The 17,703-nt window shown below is 38.3% G+C and overlaps 1 protein-coding gene across 1 annotated transcript in view; it reads right to left on the bottom strand.

Annotated features, from left to right (window-relative positions):
- TMC1 (transmembrane channel like 1) overlaps positions 1–17,703 on the bottom strand; it is a 114,687-nt gene that overhangs the window by 14,284 nt on the left and 82,700 nt on the right. Inside the window, exons 15-16 of the mRNA XM_061427074.1 lie at positions 13,928–14,056; positions 4,172–4,239 (exon numbers count right to left, since the gene is read on the bottom strand). Coding sequence (XP_061283058.1) covers positions 4,172–4,239; positions 13,928–14,056 — 197 coding nt within the window. The remainder of the gene's footprint in view (positions 1–4,171; positions 4,240–13,927; positions 14,057–17,703) is intronic.

Here is a 17,703-nt window from a genome sequence, read left to right as displayed (position 1 = left end):
ACCATTTCATTGAAAAGTGATAATTTGTTACAGTTTGTGTTGTCTTGTTGGTAGTTCCCATATAACAGGTCTGAAAAATATTTAAACACACTAAATTGACCAAGGACTTTGTAGAAAAATGGACTATTTTTTAAAAAATGGTATGGACTTTGAGTGATGATGATTTGTCCATGTAGGTTCATCGATTATAATAAAGGTACAGCATTGTGGAAGATGTCAACAGAGGCTGTGCGTGGGTAGGGGTAGGAGGTATATGGGAACTCTGTACTTTCCATTCAAAGTTGCAGTGAACCTTTAACTTCACTAACATATAAGGTTCATTAGTTTTTTAAAAATGAAGGTAAACTTTGCAACAACCTGGAACCCCAGAAATGTTAGCAGGTGAAAAAGTGACAGTCCCAGCTGAAGAGTCATAATTACAAAGCACTAGATTATATTCGCAAATGTCAATGTTTGTAATGCAATATACTTACAGATTATTATGCTTGCCTTCTCAAAGTCAGGCTTAGCCACGTGATTTATTTTGGCCAGTAAATTAGAGATAAAAATGAAGTGTCTCACTACTGGATGAAAACTTTAATCATGCTCTGGGTTTTTGTTCTCTTCTTTCTCTACTGCTCTGACCAGTGATGCTCCAGAAGGATCCTGTTCTGTCCCGATCTATGAGTCTATAATGAGAGTAACTTACAGGAGCAGAGTCCTTTACTAACTCACATTTCACATGGAATAAACAAGAAATAAACTTTTCCTTTTCTAAGTCACTAAGATTTGGGGATTGTATGTCATTGGTACACAACTTAGTCTATCCTAAGATACAGTTTTGCACATAATTCAGGGTGCAAACTTGCGTAATTTCACATACATGTGTATCTATACATAGGCATGTGTCATTTATCTGTATGCACACATGTACACTCATATACGTAAGTGCATATATAAGTAAATAAATTTAAGAATTTAAAAATAAATATCACACAGGCATTTCAAACAAATGACTCAAGAACATTAATCTAGAAAGAGAGATGCCAGCACAGTGATATCTGAATCTTAAAGCTCATTCCATCTTTGCCTGCTACTCACTAATCAGCTCAGCTCACTAAGTCCCTTACTCAGACCTGATCCCATCATCTGTCAGTTGAAGATCACTCTAATACCTTAGCCTTATAAAATGCTTTTCTTCCAAGAAGATCAAAGCAAATGAAAGCTTCTTTTATTTAGCTCTCCTTATTATTCTAGTGACATGGTACAGTGTCAGATAAATTACTCACATTTGATCAAGTGAGAAAACAAGATAGCAGACTGTGACAAGACTGGCAGGGAGATACAGGAGACGGTGTTGGAACAATGTCCAAACCCATCTTCTTTCTCACTGTGTGTTCTCTGCTACTACTATATCCTGCTCTGATAGAGACATGATCTTCTTCCATCATTTAAAAATATGATTACAAAATCTGTGCTGTCTGTTTTAAAAATATGTGTGTAATATAGTTTTACTGATCAGTTCATTTCAGTCGCTCAGTTCTGTCCGATTCATTGCAACCCCATGGACTGCAGCATGCCAGGCTTCCCTGTCTATCACCAACTCCCGAAGTTTGCTCAAACTCATGTCCGTCGAATCAGTGATACCATCCAACCATTTCATCCTATATCGTCCCATTCTCCTGCCTTCAATCTTGCCCAGAATCAGTGTCTTTTCTAATGAGTCAGTTCTTCGCATCAGGTGGCCAAAATATTGGAGTTTCAGCTTTAGCATCAGACCTCCAGTGAATATGAAGGACTAAATTCCTTTATGATTGACTGGTTTGATCTCCTTGAAGTCCAAAGGACTCTCAAGAGTCTTCTCCAACACCACAGTTCAAAAGCATCAATTCTTTGGCACTCAGCTTTCTTTATAGTCCAATTCTCACATCCATACATGACTACTAGAAAAACCATAGCTTGGACTAGACAGACCCTTGTTGGCAAAGTAATGTCTCTGCTTTTTAATATGCTGTCTAGGTTGCTCATAGCTTTTCTTCCAAGGAGCTGATACTGATCATATTAGCTAATTCATAACAAAATGGATTTTACCTATGATTGACAATTGTTTATATCTGTGTAAATAGCTTACACTACTCAGAAACTCCTAAAGCAGTTATTGAATGTCTCCAGTCACAAACCAGTAACATTGAACACAAAATCTCCATAATATTTCAATTGTTTCTGTAGAAAATGGCCAAATTCGGGTATCAGATCCTTATGCCTCATAAAATAGTGTGAGTACAAGGGAGCCTACTAAACTTGGACTACACACTCCCCACACCACATCCCTACCCCCTCACCAATGTTCTGGGAAGGAGGAAAAGACCGTTTGTACAAAGGGTTGACCCAAAAGTGAATGATACTTTTTTGCTTCTAGAACTCTGGGAAGCATGTAAATGTCTTATACACTCAAAAAACAGAATCACTTTCTAAAGTCCTCTTCAAACTAACCAGAAGCAAGATTCATCTGAAGGGTGAATATAGATAAAGTGAGAGCATAATGGTACTGCAAAGATTCTGATGATGGGTTTGCCAGAGAACTGAAGAGCATTTTTTTTTTTTTGATATTTAAGAATTTCAGTATGAATAATAGTGGACTAAATAAAGAGTGGCAAAATTACAGGTGAAACCAATCAGGACACAATTTAAGAGCTTTGCTCACAATGACAACAAATTTCTAGGTCAATCTGTTGTCTTCACTATGAAAGCACAGGAGAGAGGCACGCAGCATATGTCTGTACAAATGGTGCCCACCAGGCCTGAGGGATTTATGACACTCTGCATAAGAGCCAAGGAATTTTAAAACTGGTAGAAGGCAGTGGTTTCCCATTACCCCAACAGCAGTGTTAGCCATTTTCTGCCATGACAGCAGAATCCCCTACAGGAGATAAAAGAGCAGAAGGTGAGCCCTTTGCTGTCTCTGTAGACAGTCACACGTTGAGCCACCTTGACTTTCCTCTCTGCCTGAAGAAGGATGCCTTTCACTCCTTAGTGACTCTCTGGACATATGAGCTATAAATAATGTGTAAAACTTGGAGGAAGAGAACAGAAATCACATTTTAAAACATACCTGACAATGGAGAAGAGGATCTCTTTATAGTCTTCTCTTCACAGGGCTTGACCTAGTGAGGCCCAGGAATTTGACAGGCCCCAACACAGGATAATGGAACCCTTGACTATAGCCTTTAGTTTATTTAAGCAAGATCATTTTAACATTTGCAGAGAGGTCTGCTTTCACAAAGGTTTAACGATTCAGACTAGCCGTGGTTATAGGAGTTGAGTAATATATGAAGCTAATGCAAAACTGACTCCAGTAACTAGCATATGTACTTAGGACAATGTTGTGATCACTGGCACAATATTTGCCCTGTGTCAATGGGATAAGGAAGCTCAGTTATAACTGCTTGTTGGTTGATATGTGTTAGTTAATTGTGACAGATTTCCAAGACACATGGGCCCCCAGATGAATTTCCTGCTATGATTCAATTTTTATAGTCAAAAAAGTTTTCTACTGTATCAACTCATCTTAACATGTCAGGATTTACAGTGAAAATGCTTTCATTTAATAAAAGATATGACAATCCTTTGTACAGCAGAAGAAATAATTTTGATGTGCAAATGGCCCCATGAAAGTTACCAAAAAAAAATCATATTTCTAACTAAATCTTCCTAAAACATGTGTTTCATCTCTATCAAGTATTGAATTTGGTAAGGTAATATTTTTTTTAAGTAGCCATAAATTCCATTTAAAACATATTCAATAGTGACCACAAGTAAGTTTCTCAGAAAGGTCTTATATTAATTTCTTTCATTCTTAACATGCATCCATGGGATCATTAACATTTTCCCTGTAAGATCCTAGTGTCACAAGATATAAAACTATAAAAAGCATTCAAATAATCTAGAAGCCAGAACCTAGACTCCCAGTATTTGATGAAAAAGGGCTCTGCAAAACAGAAAGATGCCTTATAGAATTATTAAGACTTCAAATCTGGGCAGAAAAGTAAACTCTACACAGCCATTCACTCTGAAAAACACATGCTGAGTTAGGCACTGACTGTGGACTTCTCTGACACCAGGCTACAGTGCTTTGTGCAATAATGATCTTGCAGGCTCATTTCAAGTGATGAATTGTCCACAGTTGGCTTACCAGATCATTCCTTGATTGAAGATCAGAGCGAGGACATTGCCGCTGATGTCAAACTCAGTGTATGAAGGCTAGAGGAGACAGATATTCACATATGGATTAGCATCTCAAATGGCAAAAATTGAAAGGCAAGTTTTTCATATTTTTATATAATAGGTATGATTAGACTCTCAACTTCTTTCTAGAAGCAACAACAGCAGAATAATCAATATAATAAATAACTAGCAATACATAAAGCATCCTTTTTAACACCCCAAAACTCATTTTTAAATGCTATCATTTGATGTGGAAATGTGGTGAGACAGGCTCTCATACATTGCTGGCAAAGGTAAAACTCGGCGTATGTTTATAGAAAACAATTTGACAATATCTGATTCTCTTTGACCCTGTAAATTTACTTCCAGAAATTTGTTTTAACAAATTAATCCTAAATGCTGACAAATTTTAAGAAGCAGAGATGAAACCATCTAAATGTATAACTATGCTATGATATATATTGCAGCTAATACAATCAGTGTTGGAATGATATTTACCAGAGAAAACTATGCCCTAAGGTTAAACAAAAAAAATGTTAACATTATTTTTTCAACTCAATACAGAACTATTCATAAAGAAAAAACTTAAAAGTAATCAGTATATTAATAGTTGTTATACGTAGGTAATGGATTATACTTTATTTTCTTAAGTTTTGCATACTTAAAATACTTTTCAACAAAAAATGTGAATTTCTTTTACAATAAAAAAGAGCTAAAAATTCAACAAAGTTAAAAAAGTTATTCAAATCAATGTCCAGTGTTCATATCCTAGATAATACCAGCATGTTCAGGGCAACAGCACCTGGTTGTTCGTTGTATGCAGACACCACCAACTGGAAGTGAGCTGGGCATCTCAGCCAAAGGTTTCCTAGCAACACATTAGGCTTCTCAGAAGGAAAACTCTACCCATGGAGTAATGCTAGTTAGCCACAATAAAGCAGGCTCTATTTAATTTGATATAGGGAATAATCAATCAGGAAATCGGCTAATTGGTACCAAGAGAAGAGAACAGCAAAAAATATAAAGTGAGAGGACCACGAAGACAGAGTAATAGAGTGGCAGGACCCGATTACTGCCCCAGATCCTGACATTGGCAGATGTGGCTTCAGACCATGTGTATCCTCATAATAACTCCTCCTCAGCACATACACACACACACACACACACACGCATACACACAGAGATAACCTGAGAGTGTCTCAGTTCTTCTTAAACCCAAGAGTCCAAACATATGTTTGTAAGAAGACAGAATAGGTCTCTGATTTGGAACCCCAACAAATCTTTCACAAATTTTGAACACTCTGCCTCAAGAATTCTTGAATCCAGGCATCAACTTTGTCATTTCCCCAAAGGCAGCAGTACTCTCCTACTTAACTGAAAGATATGGATGATGTGCCTCGTGACAGATTCAGGGAGTAAATGGCAAATCTGACATAACAAGAATGGTTAAATAGCAAAATATAATAATAATATGATACATAATGAAATAATAAATAGCCCTATATATTTGGCAGAACAAAAATGACAGATGATTTCAAGGTAAGTTCACTAAGGATATTACTAAAGATTATACAGTGTTTCACTTAGTTTGCAGATGAAGCTTAATGTAAGATGCAAAGAGATTCAGTTGACAGTGTTTGTTCTAAAATCAACAACGAGAAAAGTGTGGTTTTCATGGAAAAATGAAGAAGATGAATTGCTTCTAATCTGGAGAAATGTTAGCTCTGAGTCTTTCTCTTTTTCAGGAGCCCTTTGCTCTGCATCAACTTCCCTTTTCTCCTGGAGCCCTGTGAGATCACAGAACGCATGTGACAAACGCTCAGTCGGTGGCCGGCACCATCTGTGGCCTTGAAACGGCTCTTCTCTGTGTCCATTTACGAATCAAACCTTCAACCTTGGCCTCTTTAGAAGAGTGTCAGATTTAGCCCACCAAACTGAGGAAAATGAAAAAAATTCAAACGTTCAAAAGTACATTTCTTTTATTTTCATAAGCACATAAACCTCTTAAAGGCCATTTGAGATGAGATATTTTTATAACCAAGTGACTAGAAAAGCACAAAGGACACACTAGGAACCCCTGGCTTCATACCGTGTGTGCGGCAGGGGCAGCTGAAGGAATGACAGCTTTGATGCATAAATTGATTAACTCGATTCAGAGAAAGGGTAGAGGGCCCCTACTGTGCCAGCAGGTTTGTGCTACGGACACTCGCCTGGGATTCGGATCCTAGTATGAGACTTTGCCTGCCATTTCCTAGCTGGGTGAGCTGAGCCAGTCACTGATTAATTCAGGCCTCAGTTTCCTCACAGATAAATTGATGGAATGAACTAGATCAGAGATTGGTGCATTATGGCTTAGGAGCCAAATCTGGCCACCACCAATTTTTGTGGATAAAGTTGTTTTTTAGAACATGGCTGCATTCATTCATTTATGTATTGTCTATTGCTGTTTGGGATGAAAACAGGAGTTTAATAGGTACAACAGAGATCATATCACTTGATGCAAGGAAAATCACTCATTTTCCTCCATGACTACACTTATTCATGATACTCCCCCAACCCCCAACCCTGCAAACCAACTGTTTCTCTCTGTAGACATCAACTGAATGTCCTACAATTTAACTCAATTCAGACACTAACAGACCCCACAGGTTAAGGTCTCATTCCCACAAGACTCATTCATTGAAAGCTCAGGTTGTCATCTATGCTGATTAGAGATTCCCATGACTCCCTCCTCAGGTTTGATCATTTGCTAGAACAGCTCACAGGTCTCAGGAAAACTGTTTACCAGATTACTGGTTTATTATAAAAGGACACAACTCAGGAATAGCAAGTTAAAAAAAAAAAAAAGATGCATGGGCAAGGTGCAGGGGAAAGAGTACAGTGTTTCTTTGCCTTCTCCAAGTGCACCCTCTTCCCAGCCCCTCAGTATATTCAGCAACCTGGAAGTTCTCCAAACCCCAAGGTTCAGAGATTTTTATGGAGACTTCATCACATGGACAAAACCAATCATTAACTCAGCTTCCAGCCTCCCTCCTTTCCCTGGTGGATGGGGGAATAAGGTTGAAATTTCCAAGCTTCTAATTATGGCCAGGTCTTTTGCTAACCAGCCTCCTATCCAGGAGCCCACCTGGAGCTGCCTCATTGGAACAAATAATGCTCCTATCATCCAAGATATCCAAAGGAATTTAGGAACTCTGCATCAAGAGTCAGGACTAAAGACCAAATATAAGAATACAAGATGTTCTTAGAACCTTCAATGCTTAGGAACCTACAAAGATTTTAGGAGCTCTGACCAAGAACTGGGATGAAAACCAAAATACTTTTCTTACATCACAATAACATACCTGCAGAAGTGAAAATATTTACTATGCAGTCTTTTACAGAGAAAGTTTGCTTACTTCTAGATAATTTCTAAGATCCCTTTCTAATCTAAAATCTATTATTGATTGACTCAGTTATTAAAGAATTGCTTCTCTCTAAGCACCTTAAAAATGGAATTTATATTCTATGTATTAAATTCAGAAATCCACACTCTAAAAGCAGAACAAATGTAAGAAAGCAAACACACACACACAGAGTGTGAAATTCAAGGCTCATTCTTTTTGAGGTGAATTTTTTTTAAAATATGAGATAACATTATAGTTTCATTTTTAAGACAATGCATTCATGAGTGTAAACCAAATTGCAAAGTTTGCCTCTAAAATATAAAAAGGTTAAAAGTAAATGATGCTTGAGGAAAAAAAAAAAAAACAAAACAGGTTTTCTTGAAACCTGAGATAACAAAATGATTCAAATGGAATAAACGTAGAGAAGTCTCTAAGGGCTGCTCACCAGTAATAAGATTTTTAGGAACTAGCAACAGGAGAACCTACTTGGATTTTGGTTGAGGTCCATAATAGTCAAGGAACTAGAAATTATCTTGCTTTATTTTTAGGCCTTTGTTTGCAGTGGGCTAGAGTCACAGTTAGCTACCCAGAAAGAAGACATATGGTGCTCACTGGACTAAAAAGTCTGAGAAAATCCATTCTCTCTCTGCGAGTTTAGTTATTTCTGGCAAATCATCAACCTCTGGATATTGTGACATGAAATTCAGGATCTCAGAGGTAATTCTGTCACTGCAGTGACCTGCTTTCTTCACACAAATCTCATTCCCCACAGCTGGAATCACCCTGCTGAGAGCTGCAGGCTGGCCTGGACTAGGGCTCCGGGGCAATGGTATGCGATGGTGGCCCCCAGACCATCCACACATAAACACCTGGGAAGTTCTTAGTAAATTCTCAAGCCCCATCCAGATCTACTGAATCAGAAACTCTGTGTTTTCATGTGCCTTCAGAGCACTCTGATATACGCTCAAATTTAAGAACTACTAACCTAGGGCAAATCCAAGCCTTATCTTCTAGGATAATTCAGCACCTCAGGGCTTTGTCTAACCCTCACTGCCTGTAGATAGATTCCATCCAGCCCAGCCTGTTCTTGTCCCTTTGCGCATGTTCTCATCCCCTCACTGGGGACCCATGACTTCTTACTGACTCTTTATCATACCCTCTTCCCTGGACCCCTGAATAGTATCTCATTCCCAGATAAGGAATATCTCCCTATCTCCTAATTCTACATCCCAGCTCCTCCTGCCATTTCCATTCTACAGTAAGAAACCTGTCTAAGCATTTGAGTAACAAATGCCATGGGCTGGCTCATGAATTAGTCATGCTTTGGCAGAGTCCTTGATGTTTCTAGGGGTAAGCATTACAGCAAAAATTCAATATGATGGAAGGCTGGTTCATGGCTTTGAAGTCAATCAGATGTGGGTTTCAGTCCTAGCTCCACCACTAACCAGTTAAATTGTCTTTGAGCAAATTATTAAGCATCTCTAATTCTCAGCTTACTATAAAGGAGGAAAATATCTACTTCATAGTGTTGCTGGCATGATTATACAGAATAACATATGTATTTTGTAGATGTTCTAACACATAGTAACCACTACAGAAAAATATAATACAGTGTAATATAACTAGGAATATCCTCTGATGGTCTGTGAATCATATGCCTCTTATTTATAGGTAATCTAGTACTCTTTTCATCAGATCTCAGGGAAATCTTCCATATTTTCCACTTACATAAAGTGGAATTTAGTGAGGACCACCTTAAAAATGATGGGGGAGCCTGGTGGGCTGCCATCTATCGGGTCGCACAGAGCCGGACACGATTGAAGCGACTTAGCAGCAGCAGCACCTTAAAAATGTAATTTTAAACAAAACACTGAGGTTTTAATTTGATTGAATATACTCTTACCTCATGCCATGTATTCAGTCCATGTCTTCCTGGATGCTCTTTACTTACTTCATTGACAAATGGCAAGGATGGTGTCAACATAAATTAAAGTGAGAGTAGTATCGAGCCATTATAAAATCCAGAGTTTACAAGAGGCCTCAGGGTGATTTTGCTGAATCAGGGTGGTTAAAATTCTTTCTGTGAGCAAAGCATTCCACTTCCACGAGCCAGTGAACTCTTTAGAAACATTGAGAACCATCTGCTATGCTCAGAGAAACCTTACAGAAAGATTAACTTATATTACATGGTCTAATAGTCTGCTCCTAGCCAGTAATTTTCCTACCTCAATTCATCCTCTTAGGTTTGTTGTGATGATACTTTGGCTGTGAATTTACAACTGGAAAAATATATAAGGTCACTTTAAACCCAATTTACTCAGATTTAATCAGTATGTAATTCAGTATACTAAACATAATAACTTTCAAAAAAGAAAAGAACACTTCATTGTCCTTATTTATCCTCTGACTAAATAACTTAAGCAACTCACTTCAATTCACAGACTCTTGATTTTTTTTATGGGTAAAATAAAAGCATTATGATTTATTTTGTCAAAATTTCACCTAACCTTAACATTTTATGGATCTCTGAGTCTAATGCTGGAGTCTGCAGAGTTTACATTTTATAGAGGTTAGCTGTAGAAAATGTGAATGTACTTTTTCAAAAATATCTTCTCTATGAGTGGTCAATTCAATTTAGAGAAATTTCTCATAAGGAAATAATTTGTGCATACCACTATGATTTATTTATGGAGATATTTATCTGCATGGATATAAATAAATGTGATCACAGTGTTTATTATAATAATAAACCATTAGGTACAATTAACTGATAACAAATAAAAAATAGCTAATTATAGTAAATTCATATGTAGAATCATACACTGTCATTTAAAAATTATAAAAGACCAGTTAATAACATAGAGAAAGATCACCATTAGGTGAAAAATGCAAGTAACTAGTCAATAAGATACATGCTTATATGTGTTTACAAAAGTCTATAGTAAAACATATAAATCTACAGTACGTGTTTATCCATACCTAAATAAATATTTATTTAGGTATGCTGGCGTGCTGCGATTCATGGGGTTGCAAAGAGTCAGACACGACTGAGCAACTGAACTGAACTAAACTGAAATAAATATTAATACTCTACAATTCAATGAAGTAATGTCCTGAATGATAGTATAACCTGTTATTTTTATTTTCATAGTAAGTTTCTATTACCTTTTACAGACTTTTTAACAATGAACTGGCATTATTTTTAAAGTTCAGAAAAAAAAAATTCTTTAGTAGCAGAAATGGACATCTTTTCTTTCATTCCTGAAAGGATTCTTAAAAGTATCTCTTCTGCCCATCTCAGGTTCTCCTTTGCTTCAAGCAAGGTACTTTCTGGACTCATATTGCCAGTCAGGAAGTCCAGAAGATCAGAAACACATTCTCATCATTCTCTTCTTCGCTAAAGCAGCACCATTTAGATTCTGCATCTCTATCTGCACTGTCCATACTTGCTAGCTGCTGGGCCCTGCCTTCCATCAGTCTGTCCACTGAGAATGCGTTCTTCCATCTCAATCTTTTGAAATTTTGATTTTTATTCAATATTTGGCTCAAATGTTTCTTAATTCATCCTGTCTTTGCATTTCTATTGATCTCTACCTCACAACCCCAACAAAAGTCATGGTGTCTCCAATGTGCAATTACATTTCCTGCTCTGTGCTGACAAGGGAAGCTTGTAGCAGAGTGTGAAGAATTGGTGAATGAATATTTTACCGAAAGAGGGCAGTATCCTCAGCTCCTGCCATTTTCTCCAGCGTGGGAATATGGGCCTTACAATATGTCAGGAAAAATAAGAGATCCATATTTTTTAAATGTAAACCTCCAAGATTTAAAATATTAGCTCATCAAAAAAAAAAGAAGAAACAATACTGCAGACCAGAATAAAAATATCTGTCAGCTGACTCTAGCCTGCAGGCCCACATTTGCAACCTCTCCTTAGGCTTACAACTTTTACATCTCTGTATCCTCCTATCTGGGGGCAGGAGGAGAAGGGGATGACAGAGGATGAGATGGCTGGATGGCATCACCGACTCGATGGACGTGAGTTTGAGTGAACTCCGGGAGTTGGTGATGGACAGGGAGGCCTGGCGTGCTGCAATTCATGGGGTCGCAAAGAGTTGGACACGACTGAGCGACGGAACTGAACTGAACTGATCCTCTTATCAGCTGGCACAGAGGTTTGCTCATGATAGTTTGTGACTAGTAGGCACTCAGCTCTGTAAACTATCCACCTGGTGGGTCAGTGATAATAAAATCCATATTAAAGATCCAGCGTCCAACTTTAATGTTTCAAAACTTGTTTCACTGCTGAGTTTCTCTCTGATGAGCCTTCCAAAGGTAACATGGAAGAAAATTCACTCGCTGTGACCTCAAACAGATTTTGTCTGTTTTCCTATACTTCATACTAACCCAAGAGCACTGTTAGCACTCAATAAATAATAAATTAGTGATTTAATTACAGCTTTTATGCATACAGGTCATGTTATATTGACTTCATATTTGAAGCAAAATTTTCTAGCACTTAAGAAGAAAAAAGGGATAAAAGGCAAGCATAAGCTGAGTGATGGTCTAAGAAAGAAATAGCAATTTTTATGCTTGCTTCAGAAGAGCTGAATCAGGCCAGGAAAATAGAAATGAAACCAAGCCAGCTGAATACTTCACAGCAGAGAACGGGAAAGCAACACAAGAGCATTCTGGATCTATAGCATTACCTCACCATCGTCTACCAAACAACATGACCTTCTGGCTCCTCCAAGAAGCACTTTCCGGAAGAAAGACAGAGATGACCTCATAAAAGGTACAGTCTCAAAGTCAGGTAGAGGATCTAGCCTGGAGTCTTAAAAATAGTTCTGAATATAGGACTTGACCAGAAACTAGAAGGCATGAGACAAGAAGAAGACCAGCAGGGAAGAATATCCCTTTACTGGGGAGAAGAAAAACATCATTAGCTCAAGAATACTAGGGCAGAACTTGACTCCAGGGCACATCCAGGAAGCAAGCAGAGTTCTGTCAGCAGACAGTGTTGCCTTAATGGTGTTGAAATGTGGAGGTTCAACACTGAGTCAGCCAGTCAAAATAACTCCTGCTATGTGACAAGCACAGCTCAAAGCATGAGGTCAAGGCCTCTGTTTTGAGAAAGCTTTCATTCCAACAGAGGGAGACAGATAATAGCACTTTCAAAACAGAAGATGTCAAGTAGTTATACATTGTATAAAGAAAATAAAACTGTGCTGAAACAGAGAGTGCCTGAAGGGCCACCTTAGATTGGAAGGCCAGAGAAAAGCTTGAAGGAGGTGACTTATAAGCTGAGTCCTTAATGATAAGAATCAGTCCCAGCAAATTCTAGGAAACTGCACCCCCAGAGGAAGAACAGCTAGGGCAGATGCAAGGAGCATCTGTGTTTGAGCATAACAAAGAACCCCAATGTTTATAGATTTTACAAAGCAAGAGCAAAAGTGATAGGAGATGAGTTCAGAGGGGAAAAAAGCAGAAGATCACAAAGGGTATCGATAGCCCTGGACAGAGATTCAAATTCATTCTAAATATTTAGAAACCACTGGAAATATTTGAGCAAATAAGTACTATCAACTCCTCAAGTCCTGTTTCCCAAAATAACAGTTTCATGTGCAAAAGGAGGACACAGAGATGTGTGTTCTGCTACCACTCTCAAGCTTTGTAGGGGATCTGGCATTGAACAAAGACGGGGGTTAATGATGGAATCAACACCAATGGGGCTCAGAGAAACCTGTGCTGTTGCTATGGGGAAGCAAGTCAACTTGCTGGAATTCTACCCCACCACTTACCAGAGCCCTAGCAGCACCCTGGGCCTCTTACAGCCCCCTGCTGTGTCTCTGCTGAGTGCTTATTAGACTGTGAGCTTTATGAAGCAAGCAGCATAATCACTGATGCCTTCATCCCCCAACATACTGCACAGTGATGCACTTGATAAGTGTCTAGGAGTTTGCTTAGTATTTTCAAAGGAATTAACAGAAAATGTACAGTTGATACTACTCATCTTGCCCTGCTTCTAGAAATGCCAGCAAACTTCATGGGAAGGGTACAGACTGTGGACCCAAGATTTACTGAGTTCACCAATTTAACATATGGGTTAAAGTCACTGCTTTTGCCACCTATAATTTTACTAGAATCTAATTTTGTTAGACTACTGCAAGCCATGATATTCAAGTCTTATCTTCTTCTGAATCAAAACTGTCCTCATTGGTCTTTGCTTATTGACATCTGAAAGACCATCCTACCTCCTAATTCTTCTTCTTGCACTGTATGTATAAATGATGAGTCACAAAGGAATGATCTGCTAAGAGAAAGATGAATATCACACTTACATATCCGTATTCCAAATCCCAGCACCAACAGTAGTTGCAAAACCTCACAAAACATGCTCGGAGAAAGTCCCCAATGAGAATTGTGACATAGGTGGTCAGAACATCAGAAACAGTCAGTCGCACAAATTCCTGTTGAAATAGTATGTGTATTAAAACAAGCATTTCTCCCTTCATGTGGTCCTAAGGTTGACATCAAATTTATCATGCTTTCTAAGCAATATTAACTTGAAACTGCAACTAATGGTAAACTAGTTAAGCATATCGAGCCAGTTAAAAATGTTTCACCCCTATTTTACTAGTTTAAAAATAATTATTTCCTGTGCTCAAACCACTGGATCAAAAGGCTTTTTACTGAGAAACTTTTATAAGCCGATACAAGAACACAAAACAGGAAAATACTGACAACACGGAAAGTTAGCAGTTTAATCTGACAAGCAGTGCTATTTATAAAATTAAAAGACAAACTTGTAAAATGTACTTGTGGCATATATGATAGAAGACTAGTTTTTCTAACACATTAAAAACTTTTACAAATCAGTGCAATAGATGGGCAATTCAAAGGAAAAGAATGGCAAATGGCACATATAAAAAATAAGAAAATATAGTTAATTAAAACATTCAAAAGTACTTAATTCCTTATAAAAATAAAAAAGGATTTAATTCCTTATAAAAATACAGTTGTTATTTACACAGTGATAAATATTTTAAACCCATGCTCTCCCATATTGATGAGAGTACGGTGAAACAGGCACTGCCATAAACTGATGGGGAAATTAAACTGGTGCATCATTTGGAGTGGTGGGGGCAGGACTTTTGTGAAGATCCATCCCATTGTAAGTGTGTGGAATTTGATGAAGAATATCCACATCTAGAAATGTATCTTATGGCAAGTGTCAATCTATACATATAATTATGAAAGCATTGTTTCTCCCAGATCAAAACTGGAAACAATTTAATAACACTCAAGGGGAAATAAAAATGGGTGTTAACACAAAAAAATACTGTGAGCTCTTAAAAAACAAATGCTATTGTGATTAACAACATCAGTTCAGTTTAGTCGCTCAGTCGTGTCCGACCCTTTGCGACCCCATGCCAGTCCTCCCTGTCCATCACCAACTCCGGGAGTTCACTCAGACTCACGTCCATCGAGTCAGTGATGCCATCCAGCCCTCTCATCCTCTGTCATCCCCTTCTCCTCCTGCCCCTATTCCCTCCCAGCATCATGGTCTTTTCCAATCAGTCAACTCTTCGCATGAGGTGGCCAAGTATTGGAGTTTCAGCTTTAGCATCAGTCTTTTTTTTTCCCCAGATGTTCAAGCTGTTTTTTTTTGTTTGTTTGTTTGTTTTTTTTTTAATTTTATTTAATTTAACTTTACAATATTGTATTGGTTTTGCCATATATCAAAATGAATCTGCCACAGGTATACATGTGTTCCCCATGAACACCCAGGACTAATCTCTTCTAGAATGGACTGGTTGGATCTCCCTGCAGTCCAAGGGACTCTCAAGAGTCTTCTCCAACACCACAGTTCAAAAGCATCAATTCTTCGGCGCTCAGACTTCTTCACAGTCCAACTCTCACATCCATACGTGACAACTGGAAAAACCATAGCCTTGACTAGATGGACCTTTGTTGGCAAAGTAATGTCTCTGCTTTTCAATATGCTATCTAGGTTGGTCATAACTTGTCTTCCAAAGAGTAAGCGTCTTTTAGTTTTATAGCTGCAGTCACCATCTGCAGTGATTTTGGAGCCCAGAAAAATAAAGTCTGACACTATTTCCACTGTTTCCCCATCTATTTCCAATAAAGTGATGGGACCAGATGCCATGATCTTCGTTTTCTGAATGTTGAGCTTTAAGCCAACTTTTTCACCCTCCTCTTTCACTTTCATCAAGAGGCTTTTTAGTTCCTCTTCACTTTCTGCCATAAGGATGGTGTCATCTGCATATCTGAGGTTATTGATATTTCTCCTGGCAATCTTGATTCCAGCTTGTGCTTCTTCCAGCCCAGCATTTCTCATGATGTACTCTGCATATAAGTTAAATAAGCAGGGTGACAATATACAGCCTTGACGTACTCCATTAACAACATAAACATTTACTAAAAACCATTGAATTCTGTACTTTAAAGCCCATGCAACCTTCTCAGATGGCATGCACTGCATTCTTGTAGTGCTTTGTTGACACTATAAAATTGTAAATGTTATCAATTCAGTTCAGTCACTCAGTCATGTCCGACTCTTTGAAACTCAATGGACTACAGCATGCCTACCTCCCCGTCCATCACCAACTCCCGGAGTTTAGTCAAAATCATGTCCATCAAGTCGGTGATGCCACACAACCATCTCATCCTCTGTCATCCCCTTCTCCTCCCAATTCAATCTTTCCCAGAACCAGAGTCTTTTCAACTGAGTCAGTTCTTCGCATGAGGTGGCCAAAGTATTGGAGTTTCAGCTTCAACATCAGACCTTCTGATGAATATTCAGGACTGATTTCCCTTAGGATGGACTAGTTGGATCTCCTTGCAGTCCAAGGGACTCTCAGCAGCCTTCTCCAACACCACAGTTCAAAAGCATCAATTCTTTGGCACTCAGCTTTCTTTATAGTCCAACTCTCACATCCATATATGACTACTGGAAAAACCATAACCTAGACTAAATGGACCTTTGTTGGCAAAGTAATGTCTCTGCTTTTTAATATACTGCCTAGGTTGGTCATAATTTTTCTTCCAAGGAGCAAGCATCTTCTAATTTCATGGCTGCAGTCACCATCTGCAGTGATTTTGGAGCCCCCCAAAATAAAGTTTCTCACTGTTTCCACTGTTTCACCATTTATTTCCCATGAAGTGATGTGACCAGATGGCATGATCTTAGTTTTCTGAATGTTGAGCTTTAAGCCAATTTTTTCACTCTCCTCTTTCACTTTCATCAAGAGGCTCTTTAGTTCTTCTTTGCTTTCTGCCATAAATGTGATAACATCTGTATATCTGAGGTTATTGATATTTCTCCCTGCAATCTCCATTCCAGCTTGTGCTTCTTCCAGCCCAGTGTTCCTCATGATGTCCTCTGCATAGAAGTTAAATAAGCAACTGCTTGATGTACTCCTTTTCCTTTTTGAAACCAGTCTGTTGTTCCATGTCCAGTTCTAACTGTTGCTTCCTGACCTGCATACAGATTTCTCAAGAGGCAGGTCAGGTGGTTTGGTATTCCCATCTCTTTCAGAATTTTCCACAGTTTATTGTGATCCAGTCAAAGGCAGAAATTGTCAATAAAGCAGAAATAGATGTTTTTCTGGAACTCTCTTGCTTTTTTGATGATCCACCAAATGCTGGCAATTTGATCTCTGGTTCCTCTGCCTTTTCTAAATCCAGCTTGAACATCTGGAAGTTCACGGTTCACGTATTGTTGAAGCCTGGCTTATAGAATTTTGAGCATTACTTTACTAGCGTGTGAAATGAGTACAATTGTGTGGTAGTTTGAACATTCTTTGGCATTGCCTTTCTTTGGGATTGGAATGAAAACTGACCTTTTCCAGTCCTGTGGCCACTGTTGAGTTTTCCAAATTTGCTGACATATTGAGTGCAGCACTTTCACAGCATCATCTTTCAGGATTTGAAATAACTCAACTGGAATTCCATCACTTCTACTAGCTTTGTTTGTAGTGATGCTTTCTAAGGCCCACTTGACTTCACATTCCAAGATGTCTAACTCTAGGTGAGTGATCACACCATCATGATTACCTGGGTCATGAAGATCTTTATTGTACAGTTCTTCTGT

The sequence above is a fragment of the Bos javanicus genome, chromosome 8, assembly GCF_032452875.1.
Source record: "Bos javanicus breed banteng chromosome 8, ARS-OSU_banteng_1.0, whole genome shotgun sequence".
Lineage (NCBI taxonomy): Eukaryota > Metazoa > Chordata > Mammalia > Artiodactyla > Bovidae > Bos > Bos javanicus.
The sequence above is the reverse complement of the archived record's forward strand: the minus strand, read 5'-3'. Positions and strand labels throughout refer to the sequence as shown.